At 42.6% G+C, this 15359-nt stretch overlaps 1 protein-coding gene across 5 annotated transcripts in view; it reads right to left on the bottom strand.

Moving 5' to 3' along the window:
- The window catches only part of ATL2 (atlastin GTPase 2), a 46188-nt gene that overhangs the window by 14492 nt on the left and 16337 nt on the right, over window positions 1–15359 (bottom strand). For 4 of the 5 annotated variants that reach the window (XM_061350337.1, XM_061350340.1, XM_061350339.1 and 1 more), the window contains exons 2-5: window positions 11529–11806; window positions 3622–3756; window positions 2068–2172; window positions 872–922 (exon numbers count right to left, since the gene is read on the bottom strand). In XM_061350337.1, coding sequence (XP_061206321.1) covers window positions 872–922; window positions 2068–2172; window positions 3622–3756; window positions 11529–11806 — 569 coding nt within the window. The remainder of the gene's footprint in view (window positions 1–871; window positions 923–2067; window positions 2173–3621; window positions 3757–11528; window positions 11807–15359) is intronic. The other variant, XM_061350342.1, reaches the window with a different exon arrangement.

The raw sequence follows: 15359 nt of genomic DNA, 5'->3' as shown, positions 1-15359 counted from the left end.
TGGGGGAGCACTGGCCCACTGATATAACTCTGTCAACTGAGAACAGCATCACAAGTCTATGTTTAGTTAGTGCTCTTCTGCTTCCAGTACTGGCAGCCAATCTTTTGCAGCACTGACCAAGACACAAGTCCTTTCAATCAGAAGACATGCAAAACAGTTTTAAGCTGTGACAAGGTCATGGCCTGAGTACAGGCAGGCATTTGTTAATACACAAGCTAGCCTTTAAAGCTACAGGTTTTAACTTAAGGAGATAAAGTTCTTGCACCTTTCACATGAAGCCAGAATTCAGTGGCCTTTGACCACGATATTCCATCACAGGATGAAACCCCCACATTAAAGAGAGGACAACCTTTCCTGGTTTTGTTTCTAAGCAGAAATAAAACTCTGTAGAAGTTTCTCAGTTTAAAAACTAGAGAAGGCTTCTGTGTAGAAGATACTCTTTCTGCCCTGTCCCAAACTCTAATGTTTCTTTAGAAACAAATATGAAATACCATCCATTTTCCCATTTTAGGAAATAAGGAGAAACATTGGAATTTTCTCATTAAGTACTTCATAAATCATTTTCCTTTCTTATCCTTTTAGGAATTTCAGAACTTACATAGAGAGAACAGACTTCAGAAAGATAAGATTTAGCCAGATCAGAAGCCTGTACTGCTTTACTGCTGCATTGGCACAGCAGAAGCACCACACCACCGAGTTGATGCAAATAATGTTGTTAAGAGGAAGTATTTGTTTTAGCATCAGGTCAGCTTCAGCGGTTTATATGAAGCAGCAGGCAGCTCCCAAATCAGTTACATGAGTAGCAACTTCAAGTACAATGTCAAGGCTATCGTTTCAGAAGCAGCTTAATATAAATTCAGCATATTCTTACCTGCAAGTGTTGAAGGTCATCTTCCTGAATATTCTGGGACAAGTTGTACACCTGTAAGAGCCAGTAAAAGAATTACAGTGTAACATGAAAACATTATCTTACATTCATGTAGTCTCTTTTAGGAATCTTGGTTGTTTCAACCCCCTCCAGAAAAAGCCTAACTACCCACAAGTTAGCAACTAGAAAAGTGTCATAGAACACATCTCAAACAAAAATCACTTCCTTATACAAAGTGCTAGGAACAAAACCACTGCTGACTACCCTAATCCTTCTTACAACAGCTTCTTTCCAGGGAAGCAAGTATTAAAGGGATCAGAGAAGACTTCTGAATGCTTCAAATCACCACGTTAAGTGTGAGACAGGAGAACTGAGAACAGCACATCTGCCATCCTCAAGTCCAAACGCTCTAAGATTCAGTGATCCAGCAGCTGCATCTCTGACACAGAAATGACTGGGTAGTCAGTGCTCCAGAGTTGTTTTTTGCTTTCAAATATTCCCAGGGAAATCTAATTTTATCTGGGGAGCTCATGACTGTTTCAATAGCACAAATACTGTACAGCATTAAACTCAAAAGATGCATCAATAACCTACAACTTGTCCTAAATACAGGAACAGAACAAAGGAAAAAGCAAAACAAAACCAAAAACCATCAAAACCAACCTCACAGGGCAGAAGTAGCATCCTGCATATTCCTGTTAGTTTCACATTGCAACATTTATGAAGAAGATCATTTGTTACCCATTAAAAACCTGCTCGCTTTTGGCATATTTAAGGCACAAGCTTAAAAGTAGTCCTGGGCACAGCAAAAGAGCGCTGTCAGAAGTTTAACCATATTAGCAATTGTTAAGTTTAGCTGAGGACAGTGTAATTTCACCCCAAATTGTATCTAAGGTTTTTAAAAAAGATTCTGTAACACATCTGTACAGAAGCAGTTGCTACTTCGACAACTTTTTGAGGGATTTCCTAGTTCAGTCAGCAATTCAGCAATTTAGCTCAGCTTGGCCTTAGATAACCTTGATTCCACAGAGAAACTTGATCTAGTATACGACACTGAAAATAAGACATTACGTATTAAAGCTTAAATGATAGTTTGAGGAAGATACGCAGGTGAACTTTGAAAGCATGGCTAGAGATATATATGCTCAGGACAGAGGGTTCCTACAGCTGCCATTATTTGCCAGCACAGGTATCCTCACCTGGACAGAACTCGTCATGGTGCTCAGAGCAAAAACCGTTGCACAGTCTTTGATAGTGGATTGGCTATCAAAGGCACCTTGGGTATCCATAAGCAGTACAGCAACCTGGAGAGTTTTAAACAGCAACAATAGTTAACCAAACTATTAACGCTTTCAAATGCCAGGCCACTGGAATAAATTCGACTGCAAGCAGAGCAAGTCTCTGCCCCTGCACCTACTTATTAAACCTTAGTCAGCTCCCTACCACTTCCTATATACACCTACAGCTGAGTAAGCAATAAACAGAGTGCCCTATCATCAGCCTCAAGTCTTTGGCCTTGCTGTACTGGTTACCCTCTCCCACAGAAACAGCCTCCCTCAGCCCACAGTAGCTACAGAGCAGAGTGACAGACAGCTCTTATTCACTGGAAAGACTTCAGACTCAGCTGACAATCCAGTACAGTTCATTAAAGCTAAAAGCGAGATGGTTGCTTTTAAAAATAACTATCTTTAAGTAATAATTTTCAGAAGGAAACAAGATAATTGATGATGTCTGTTAAAATTACAAGGAATGATGTGATCTTAATGATAAGAGTTAATCTGCCCAATTCCCACCTTTGAAATCTGCTACAATTGCCTTCTCTTTCAGTTAGGGATGACTGATAAGCAAGAGCCACTGAGTGATTTGTCCCCAGAGCACAAACAGATCCCCACAAATGCTAATTAGCTAGAGAACAGTTTGGTTAGCTATGAAATTTAATAAAACTTCCTGCACGCCCCTAAGCCACTATCTATTTAAGATTAGTGTCCCATGTTAATTTGCCATCAGATTATTCCTTTGCAAACCTAAAGGGTATTAAAGCTAAATAATCAAGAGCTTATAGTTCAGGAGAACAAGAAGAGCTCAGGATAACACCACCAGTATTGTGGAGTAAATATTTATTAACAACATTAACACTTTGTTTCAGCACGAAGAGAAACATCTACAACCAAATTTTGAAGTTAAACTGACCTAAAGAGTTAAATAAGATGCACTAGCTCTGATTACAACAGAGTCAGTGCCTTTTATTCCACTGTTAGACTTAGTCCTTTTTTTACAGACTACCTGTTAAACTATATGGAAGGACCAGCTTCCACACACCAAAGCTGTTTCCAGTACTTACAGCTGTGCATTACATTTTACTACAACACAGCTACAAGCTAGAACACATTCTTACCTCTCAAAAAACAGCATTTTTTAGGGCTGTTCTTATCACAGCATTTGCCTATATATGGGATTTATAGCCATTACAGTTTTACAACATCCACAGGATAACCCACCCATCAGCCTGGGCATAGTAAGCTTTGCCAAAATAAAGTCTGCTCAGAATAAGGCCATTGTTGGAGATCAAATCTTATAAACCAGCAGGAAAGTTCATACTTGCACTGATACAAGTTTTCCAAATACATTGTGCAGCTACTGAATGCAAGGGAAAGTAGCTGATGTTTGAACTCCCTCCGTGAAACCCACGGCATTACAGCTATACACACAGATGCAAAAATCGTTATATATACCTATTTCAGTCAAGCACTTACCTTTGTTCCATTGGGTTTATCAATTACAAATACTTCACTCCAAATCTGTATGCCAGTGGTTTCGCGTTCACATCCACCTCTCCATGTAAACCCCGTCAATGGTTCAGTGTTTCCACCTATCCAGCACGGAGAAGTCTACAAAACAAGAGTAGAAACTTACTTAAAACCAAGGATGAGAGGGTTTTGGGGGTTTTTTTAATATTATATGTTTTAGCAGACTTCCACATTGTCCTCTGTTTTTCTTCAGAGCAGACTGACAACACTACACAGAATATTATTAAAACACAATACCACTTTGCTGTGCTTCAAGGTTCATCCACAAATAAATGTCGTTCAGGTCTACTGTATTCAAGTGGTTGCACGATTCAGCCACTGAAGAGTGTATGTGCACAGCCTTCAAATCCCAAGCACTCACAGCTAATTCAGAGCAGCTCAGCTTTGTCCATTGATTCACTTCGCACTCACGCTCTTCTCTCACAGTTGACAGAACTCAACCCAAGCATAGCTGTAAATAGCTGTATTTTAACTCCAGAAACTGTTAAAACTCCACAAGAAACAAAAAAATCTGATCTTGACTTAATCCTCTCCCTTCCCACTCACAAACAGATCAGCTGCTGAAACCAGCTAAACACCTAAGCCCCTGCGCTAAACAGAGGCTGGCGCAAAACTCCTAATACCAACTTGCAGAAGTCAAAGAGTATAAGCAAAGACCAGAAGTTCCAAAATCTATAACTGTCACAGTTACAAAATACTTTTTCGTAAGCTGATTCAGCTTCAAGAGAAAAGGTCACATTGAGAGTTTGATACATGTCAGTCAGCCTATCCATATTAAAAATGTATTGGCATTTTGCCCACTTTAGGAAAGGCTACCAAAGGATTAAGTACAGTTTGCAGCTAACAGTTCCGACTGTAACAAGGTCTTCAGTTCTCAAGGACAGGCAGCACACAGAGCAGTGGCTCATGCAGAAGAATCCAGCCATTTTATGATCACATTTGACCCAGAAACATAGTTTATGTACTGGGCAAGTAAGGAGTGTGAACAGGCATCATCAGGAAGTTTCACTGCAATAGGTTTATATACGGTGAAATTCTACAACAGGCAGACAACAGTTAAACTGATGAGGGGAGAGGGCTTAGAGAAAAACCTTTCTTGCACAGGTGAGAACACAGTTTGCTGGCAGAACAGAATGACAATTAATTCATTTGCCTCTGACTGCCCAGAGAACTTTACCACCCTGGAAAGTGTGCTCTTTGAGAAGGCCAAAGGGGAGACTTCTCAGTTCATTAGCCTATGGTCTCTACCTTGCTGACTCTGCAGTGGCAGTCTTCAGAGAATAGCTCAAGACACATCCCTTCACATCTCAAGAAACAGCATGAGCATCCAGGGACTATATGGAACAGAAATACAAGTGAAACTGCTTATTTATAAATGGGGATGGGGAAAAAACCTGCACATGTTCCTCATGTCTAGCAGCATGAAAGGCAAACCATACCAAGAGGGAAAGACAGTCATGCAGCTCTCAGCATTTTCCCAAATGCTAAGTGCACACCATTCAGCTCTGCTATTCTGATCAGACATGGCAAAGTAAATGAGATGAGCAGACAGAAACTCAGATGATCACAGATACCCAAGTGAACCACAGGTAGGTGGTTTCGGGTTTTGTTTGTCTAGAGTGGCAGGTTTTCTCTGCTTGCTTTGTCATGCAACCGCACCTCTACCAGAGAGGCTAAGCAAAACCTGAACAGCTTTCCCCTGGTGTATTTCATTCCAGAAGATGCCTATGCATTCACTGACCACTCAAAAAAATCAAAGCTCCAGGCCTGCTTTGGGCTTCAGTACTCCAGGATACAGTTTTGTAATTCTGAATCAAACTTCCCAGATATGTCAGTGGACTGTAGCTTTTCACTTTTGCAAAAGAATCTGTTACATTATTTAACAATATGCTCCATTAAGCATTTATACAAGAATACTTTTTCCCACTTTGGTCCAAAACCCCTTCCCACAGGGAAGCAGTGTGAAAGCACCAGTCAAATCTGATGAATCAAGAAACTGCTATGGGACTGGCGTCACAGGCAGGGGTTCAGCTTAGATCATGGGACTCACTTTGAGAAGCCTGGTCTACTGGAAGCTGTTGGGAAAAGCATCTTCAGTCACAGGCTTGCCAACCTGGTGAAGGTTTTAAACTAAAGTTGTTGGGCAAGGGGAACCTCAATCCAGCCCTCTCTTAACAGTCTGATACCAGTGCCAGCAAGAGATGACCAGAACCTAGAGAGGACAGGAAAGCAGCTGAAGAGCAGCACAAAAGAATTCCAGCAACTCCAGTCAGTAAGTCAGCTTTGGCAGGAGCCCCAAGTGAAATGTCTGTATGCAAATGCACATAGCATGGGGAATAAACAAGAGGAAAGACATACACACATGCAGGGCTATCATCTTATCTGCATCACAGAGACATGGTAGGATGACTCCTCTGGTTATGTATTGGAAGTACTGGAACGGAAGGACACAGGCTTTTCAGAAAGGAAAGGCCGCAGAGACAAGGGCAGGGGGGTGTCACCCTCTATGTGAACGACCAGTGCACAGAGCTCTACTTGAGAATGGAAAAGGAGCTGACCAAGAGCTCATGGATCAGGATTAAAAAGAGGGCAGGGACATGTGACATTATAGTGGAGGTCTGCTACAGGTGGCCTGACCAGGAAGACCAAAAGAATGAGGCTCACTATAGTCACATAGAAGCAACCCCACATTCACAAGCCCTCATCCCCTTGGGGAGCTTCAACCACTCCAACACCAGTTAGAGGGACAACACAGGAGGGCACAAACAATCCAGGAGGCTCCTGGAAACTGCTTCTACAAACAGCAGAGGAACCGACAAGGAGAGGTGCTACGCTGAAGACTGTCCTCATCAGCAAGTGCTGATCAGGAATGTGAAGCTGGACAGAAGCCTTGGCTGCAGTGACCATGAAATGGTAGAGTTCAAGATCCTTCAGGGCAGTGAGGAGGTAGCACAGCAAACATGCTACCCTGGACTTCAGGAGAGCAGACTTTGGCCTCTTGAGGAATCTGCTTGATGGACTACCATGCAATAAAGCCCTGGAGGGAAGATGGGCTCAAGAAAGCTGGTTAATATTCACCAGTCGGATCACCGACTCCAAGCTCAAGAGCGATGCAACCAAACAAAAAGGAAGTGAAGCAAAAACACTAGAATGCCCATGTGGATGAACAAGGATCACCAACACAAAAAAGAGGCCTACAGAGGACGTAAACAAGGACAAGTAGCCTGGGACAAACATAGAGAAATTGTCCAAGCAGACAGGGATCAGGTCATGAAAGCTAAAAGCCTGATAGAACTAAATCTGGCATCAAGGGCAACAAGAAAAACTTCTATGGGTACATTGAGGGTAAAAGGAAAACAAGGAAAAATGCAAGGGCCCTCTGGAAGGAAACAGGAGACCCGGTTACCCAGGCCACAGAGAAGACCGAGGAACGCAATGACATTTTTTGCCTCCAACTTCACTGGCAAGTGCTCCAGTCACACTGCCCATGTCGCAGAAGGCAAAGGCAGGGACTGGGAGAATGAAAAACCACCTGCTGCTGGAGATCAGGTTAGACACCATCTAAGGAATGTGAAGGTACCCAAGACCACAGGACCTGCAGGTGCTGAAGGAACTGGTGGATGAAGTGGCTAAGCTACTATCCATCATATTTGAGATAGTCATGGCAGTCCAGTGAGATTCCCACAGACTGGAAAAAGGGACATGTAACCCCCCCCTTTCTTAAAAAAGGGAAAAAAGGAAGATTGGCAAACCATAGGTCAGTCAGCCTCACCTCAGTGCCTGCTAAGGTCATGAAGCAGATCCTCCTGGAAACTATGCTAAGGCAATGAACAATAAGTGAGCGATTCGTCAGCCAACATAGCTCCAATGAAGGCAAACTGTGCCTGACAAATTTGGTGTAACAGAGTTACAGCGTTGGTGGATAAGGGAAGAGCAACTGGCATCATCTACCTGGGTTTGTGCAAGGCATCTGATACTGTCCCACATGACACCCTGTCTCTAAACTGAAGAGACAGAGGTTTGATATACGGACCACTCAGTGGATAAGGAATTTGCTGGATGGTCATACTCAAGTGAGTAGGGGTCAACAGCTCAATGTCCAAGTGGGGAGCAGTGAGCGGTGCTCCTCAGGGGTTGGTGTTTGGGACCAATCCTGTTCAACAACTTTGTTGGCAATACGGACAGTGGGATTGAGTGCACCCTCAGCAAGTTTGCAATGACACCAAGCTGTGTGGTGCAGTCACCACGATGGATGGAAGGAATGCCATTCAGATGGACCTGGACAAGCTTGAGAGGTGGGCCAGTGAAAACTTCATGAAGTCCAACAAGGCCAAGTGCAAAGTCTTACACTTGGACTGGGGCAGTCCCAAGGAAAATACAGGCTGGGCAGAAAATGGACTGAGAACAGCCCTGAGAAGGACCTGGGGGTGCTGGCTCACAAGATGCTCAACATTACCCAGCAATGTGTATTCCCAGCATAGAAACCAACTGTATCCTGGGCTGTATCACCAGCAGCATGACTAGAAAGTTAAGGGAAAGGATTCCTCCTGTCCACTCTGCTCTCATGAGACCCTACCTGCAGTACTGGGTCCAGCTCTGGGGCCCCACAACATAAGCTTCCAGTGCCTAAAGGGGGCCTACGAGAAATCTGTAGGCCTTTTTACAAGGGCATGTAGAGACAGGACAAGGGGGAATGGGCTTTAAACTGACAGAGGGGTGATTCAGATTAGATATTAGGAAAAAAAGTCTTTACTATGATGGTGGTGAGGCACTGGCACAGGTAGCGCAGAGAAGTTGTGGCTGCCACATCCCTGGCAGTGTTCAAGGCCAGGCTGGATGGGGTTTTGAGCAACCTGGTCTAGTGGAAGGTGTCCCTGCCTGTGGCAGGGGGGGCTGGAACTAGATGAGTGTTAAGGTCTCTTCTAACCTAAACCATTCTATGATTCTATGAAATTACCCTTATTTCTAACAGTTCAGACCAAAAGCACACAAATGTTTTGAGAAGTCCCTCAATAAGCACCAGGGTATGACCACATTTGATTTCACATGTGATTCGTTCACAGGAGACTTTGGTGTCTTAACAAGCACAACGTTACCTGAAGCTGCTTCATCTTGCGGACAATGCACTCAAGCCTGTCTCGACTGACCTTTGCATCAGTCTGAAGCACTCCTAGCTTGTTACCTCCATTTTTCCTTATTAAAACTCAGTGTCTTAACAGTCTCCACTCATCAAGCTGGCTGGAGAGATAGTGAAGAGATGGGAGGGAGGAAGAAAAAAAAAAAAAAAACACTAAAAAAACCACCAAAAAACTTTGTTCCTTCAAGAAATCAAGCTAGAAGTTGCACTACAATTTTGTATCAGTCACCTAAAAGATAATCTATCTAAATATATTCCACACTAAGAAAAGGCCCAATGCAGCTTTATTTGCACAATGCCATTAGTGCTCACTGCACCTTGCCAATTAATACAAGCTCAGAAGGTCATATCCTGGTAAAAAAGCTTTAAATCTAAATTTACTTGTGTTACTGCACCCAACTCTTAATAAGGCTTAAACTGCAACAAAGATCACAGGATACTTGCAGCAGCTTGGTGAGTACACACTGCTATGCATTTGTGGCAGATCATCCTGTTCCCTTTCAAATGAGAAATCATATCACTAAGTATCAGTGCTTGAAATGAGATACCCATCTCCCTGAAGCTAGTGACTAGTCTCAGATGTGCTGAAATCCTACCTGCAACTTCAGCTGCCACAAATGAGGTTTTTGGTTTAAGACAAGAAAATGGGATTATGAAGTATCTTGGCAAGTTTTTCATCACATGTCTTGAGATCCACAGGGGAGGATATTCCAAAATTGCTTGACTAATGTACAAACTGAATGCAGCTGTTTGAGTATTTTGTGCAGGATCTACTATTTAGTTCACAGAACTTACAGACCTGTAATTAAGCCTGAAGCGGTGTGGTCAGATTAAAGAGTACCATAAAACTATGCCAAGGCCTCCCCTCCTGTACTGAAACTTGCATAAGGATCGAGGATGACATCTGACTTGATACAATTCAGCAGTGCTCAAAAGAGGAGTTGCACTTATCTTCTCTCATCCCCAATTCCCAGTTTGCAGCAACTCTGATGCTTTTCAAATTTTCCCTAAGCCAGCTTCCTGTCACTGAGCTGGCAGGAAAACAATTTAGCAAAGTGCACTGTCTTCTAATGCACCATTGAGTTGGATCAGCTCAGCTAAAGGCCTGCAAACATTACAGCTTCAGAATGCAAATGCCTGGCCAGAAGCAGCATATGAAGAGCAAGACCTCTCTGGTTTTGTAAGAGACAGTTGTTACAGTAGATGACTAAGTCTGCCTTTATCTTCAGTTTAAGTGAAACATGGTATTTTGATGGACACCTATAAAAAAACGAAAAAAGTGACTGCAAAATAAAGGGAACAGAGACACGTTATTGTACAAGGCTGAAACAGTGTTTCAATCCATTTTGCTTTATGAACTTTTGTTTTATTTCACAATCTGAAAGTTACAGTATTTACTTAAATCCCACCCCTTCTATTTCTGGAAGGAACTAGCACTACCTCTACCCAGCCACCATCTAGCTCAAATTACTATACTTCTTGGGAGCTCAATTTTGTTGTTAGTCTGTGGGGTTTTGAGTTTTGGTGTTTTTTCTGTTTTAATACGAACAGGACAACAGCGAGGGTTCACATACACACACACACAAAAGGCCACCCACTGAACAGCTATAGCAATGAAACATTTACTCCTCCCTAGGTTAGAGTCTTGAGAAGTGGGGAGCAACAGCTTGCTACTCTGTATTCCTCCTACCATATCCTCAATGTCTTTCTTAGAGAGCTGCTGGCAAATCAGTGAGAAGAATTCAATAGAAGGCACTACTGGGAGTGAGAGAAAGAAAGTCTTCACTTGCCAACTACCAGCAGCTTCTTTGCAATATCCCCATATTTCCTGTAACTGCAGGGTTCATCTTGAATTCTCCTCAAGCCAGCTAGCACAAAGGTAAAATAGATGCAGTCATGGTTAGTTTCTGCTACCATGAATTACAACTCCAAAGCACAGTGACCAAGAAAAGGGTAAGTTCTGGGGAGGGATTTTTTTAAGATTTTCTAAAAGCAATGAAACACTGAACTGTCAATATTCACGATGCAGATTAAAAGAAAACCACACCACAACCTGCAACAGACAGATGTGTATGTTAACAGAAAACCCTACCCCACCTTCTCCATATCAGCCAGGAGTTTGAAGTACAGTAGACGCAAGACAACACCAGCCAAAAACTACAAGCTAAAAGAAGAAGTTAAATTTTGGATCAGGCATTCATTCATTAAGCAATGACTTAAAAGGATTTAAAAAATTCCTGGATTATGTTCAGAGACACATTCCAAGCAGCAAACAGGAGACCTTCTCCGTTTTGCCATACCTCAGATTTAAGCAGATATAGTCCTCCTATTACTCCTATTACTTCTTTTTGCAGCACACAAGCTAGCACTACAATATGATTTCACGTGATCAGGTCAAAGCGAGATTCCACCAACTTAGATGAATCCTTCCCCAAAGCTCAGCTACAAGGCCACAAAGCTTCTTCATTCAAGTTCTCATGCCCACTTACACTGGGACATGAGTACATTCCATTGATAACTGCAGGAAAAACTATCTTAAAAAAAGCTGTCACTTAAATATATTTCTTCACAGAGTAGGAACAAAGCAGCTGGCTTGCCCACCCCCCAGTAAGAAAAATTTGACTTGCTATATTTGTGCTCAAGTCAACAAATACAAACGTAAGTGACTAAAATACCAAACTACTTTTCTCCTCCAGGGAGAATCCAAATTACTCACCCTGTTATACATGTATCTAAGCATGAAGTCCAGCAGAAAAGATTTTCCTTTGCGGAAAGCTCCTGCTACAGACACAACTACTATGTTAAGATCTTTGATGTGCTCCTGAAGCAAGATTTTTTCCAATGCTGCTTCATCTAATTCAAAGTTATGGTCATCTTCATGAGCAAGAACAATCTGTATGGGGCGCGGCTTATCCAAATCCACCTCATCATCCGAGTCTGGCAGGGCATCTGAGTCGGGTAGGGCATCTTCCTCTTCTTCCTCATAATGCTTACCTGCAAATTGACAGGTTACAACACGTTAGTAAGCCAGAGCTTAGGGCACTAGACATTTCTTTGAAGGGAAGCCTTGAGCTGGGCCTTCATTCCCAGCAGCAAGAGGGATATTCTCGGAAATGCCCATGAGATAAACAGCAGTATAGACTACGTTTCAGGTCTTCTGCATTCTCTGCGTTTTAACAAATCACAAAAAGATGACTGGTTTTCAGCATCGAAACTCCTTTCAAGTATAACTTCCATTAAAAATCAAATATCCAAAGAGGACCAAAAAAGACCACTTTTGGATCACCTTCTTATACAATTGTAAGGGAAATAAAAAAAAAGGGATGCTTTCTGCCAGTTTTGCTTGCCAACACCTACAAGCAAGACCAGTGATCTAGTATGTAACCCCAGGATTACATAAACCAGCAGATGACTGAACTCCTCTCTAATTCCAACACACTACACCTGTTTCAATTCTGATCACAGTACAGACTTCAGAGTGCCTATTCAGTGCTTGCCTGAGGATAAACTCCTGAGCATGTGCAAGACCTAACACTTCTGGCATAAGAAACACAAAAAACATTTAAGTAGCTCCTGGCTTCATATTCTTCCCATAACACAGTATTATTAAATCTTTCTCAGTAACAAGTACTAACTCTTTCAAAAAGAGTTAATAGAATATTTTATACACAATTTAAGAATCAATACTCTTTCAGGATCAACCAGTAGCCGAAAGAACTGTAACTCATATGAGATTTAAGTTACTAACTTCTACAGGCTGGGCAGAGAAGAGATTCAGAGCAGCCCTGCAGAGAAGGACTTGGGGGTGCCGGTCAACGAGAAAATGAACATGAGCCAGCTTCAGTGTGCGCTTGCAGCCCAGAAAGCCAACCGTATCCTGGGCTGCATCAAAAGGAGCGTGACCAGCAGGTCAAAGGAGGTGATCCTGCCCCTCTACTCTGCTCTCGTGAGACCTCATTTGGAGTATTGTGTGCAGTTCTGGTGTCCTCAACATAAAAAGGACATGGAACTGTTGGAACAAGTCCAGAGGAGGCCACGAGGATGATCAGGGGACTGGAGCACCTCCCATATGAAGATCGGCTGAGAAAGCCAGGGCTGTTCAGCCTGCAGAAGAGAAGGCTGCGTGGAGACCTCATAGCAGCCTTCCAGTATCTGAAGGGGGCCTACAGGGATGCTGGGGGTGGACTCTTCATTAGGGACTGTAGTGGTGGGACAAGGGGTAATGGGTTAAAACTTAAACAGGGGAAGTTTAGATTGGATATAAGGAGGAAATTCTTTCCTGTTAGGGTAGTGAGGCACTGGAATAGGTTCCCCAGGGAGGTTGTGAATGCTTCATCCCTGGCAGTGTTCAAGGCTAGGTTGGAGGAGGCCTTGGGTAATATGGTTTAGGGCGAGGTGTCCCTGCCCATGGCAGGGGGGTTGGAACTTGATGATCTGAAGGTCCTTTCCAACCCTAACTATTCTATGATTCTATGATAAATTAAGGTAACACAGCCCTTCAGACATACAGCACAACAGGAGAATTACCCTATTCTCCTGAACTCCAGAATTCAGGAGTTACTGGGATAGAGGCCTAAAAGAACACCAAACAAAATGACCTGCCCGGGATGAAGTCTCCTCCTACTCAGGTACCACAACACTGAAGTCTGTCCCACAGTAGAAACAAACTCTTCCACTGGCCTGATTAGATATTTCCTATCAAGCATCTGGAAGCTATTTAGTACTTGCAAAATTACCCCTAACTCCAGATATACATTTTGACATATTCAATCAGAACGCACCGCACTGAACAAGGCACCTTCCTAGCAGTTATTTATCTGGGAACATCACTGTATGAACTTAAGTATGCCGGATTGCTAGTAAGGATTGCATTTTCAAGCACTGCTTTAATGAAGACAAAGAAACAGCAATCTCCAGTTACTTGATCCATTGCACACAGATAAGTTACATGGCCTCATGCTTCCTGTGGAAGCAGCCCAGAAGCAGGGTTCCCTTGCAGGATGTCTAAGGCACCATGGAACACACCACTGCTTAATTTATTCATGGCAGAGATCCTGCCAATACCCACAGGACCTGCCAAACTTGGCATCCTAGGTACTATCATCAGCAAAAGACCTACAAACAGTGCTCCAACGCACTGTTTCGTGGATGTAATGAGCTATTTGAGTTATTACCATGAACCTGAAAAACTGGTAACATGGTGACCCTAGAGTTTCCCCAGTGGCTGTCTCTTTAGCTGGTTCTGACAACATTTCCCTTCATTGCAGATCAGAGAGGACATTTCCATTTCTAAGCATTAAATCTGTGCTGCCTCATAGGCCAGTGGCAGTAAATCTTTGGGATATATATATATACACACACACACAGAGAGAGAGAGAGAGAGAGAAAGAGAGTTTGAATCTATTAAGCTAGTGCAGTACTTGGTTTGAACAGGAAGTAAACTTGAATGCTTAAACACTAGGCAGCTAGAAGTGAACTCCAACATTATCCAAGTGGATGTGCAAAACAGCCCCTAGCGTCACCCTAATCCAACTGGTTGACAAAGCAGCCCCAAAAATTCAATTGCACTAACAGCTCTGACAACTGGAAGGAACAGCTTTAAAAAGAAAAGCTGTCAACAGGACACCAAACTAAAATAACACTGACACAATACTGGTCACCACTGCAGAAGAAAATCTCCCACCTTTGGCCTAAAGTTTTTGTATTCCCAGATATTAAACAGGCCCTCTTTTCTGAAAGAGTTTACAAAACAGGTTTTGCCCCATATGGGTAGCATCCTTGGTATGCCAGAAAACTTGGGAGGATAGCCAAGGTGAGGTATGAAGATTTGACAGTCAGAAAGAAAGCCTTCAGCATCACAGCCTAGAAACACAAAGGGAATAATTCTATTGATAAAAGCATTAAGATTTTATAGCTCCAAGAAGAGACACCTTGTGTTTTAGCAAACAGATAGTCACCCAATGTATCAAAGCCTCTGCTCCTACATAATCCCCAGGCAACAAATTAAACTTGATTACTTAAAACAGCCTTATAGCCTTTCATTTAAATGTGTACTTCAGCTGCAGTAAGGTATCAGTTTTGTGAACTAAGGTGAACTGTAAAATAGTCTGAAGCAACAGCTGCAACTTCATTCACCTGCAGCTTGACATTAACCATCTTTTCCTACTGGGAAGTTATCAGAACCTTAGCAGACCTCAAAGTGCAAGCTGCAGCAGCATGCCTCTGCCAGCACAGAGCATAGCCACCCAAAGCTTATTCATGCCAAGAAGCTTCCTCAACGAACAAGTAGATAGGTCTTTTATTAATACTTATTTCTAAACAAGTAGATTCTCCCTATCACAAGTAGACAGTACTATCAAAAACTTACACACAAAGTATCTGTTAAAGCTCACAGCATCTTGTTAACAGTATTCTGTACCCCTAGAAGTCAGTTAGCTCAGGACAGAAGATTCACCTTAGTCAATTACTATTAGATTTCACTTACCAGTAGAAATACTAAAAATCATGTCCAGAGCATCAAGTTGGGTTTTTTGGTTGGTTTGGAATG

This window comes from Neopsephotus bourkii, unplaced genomic scaffold, assembly GCF_033783945.1.
Source record: "Neopsephotus bourkii isolate Nb327-2 ecotype Australia unplaced genomic scaffold, CSIRO-AGI_Nbou_v1 NB_481, whole genome shotgun sequence".
NCBI classification, from domain to species: Eukaryota; Metazoa; Chordata; class Aves; order Psittaciformes; family Psittacidae; genus Neopsephotus; species Neopsephotus bourkii.
Note: the sequence above shows the minus strand (reverse complement) of the source record. Positions and strands in the feature narration are given on the sequence as shown.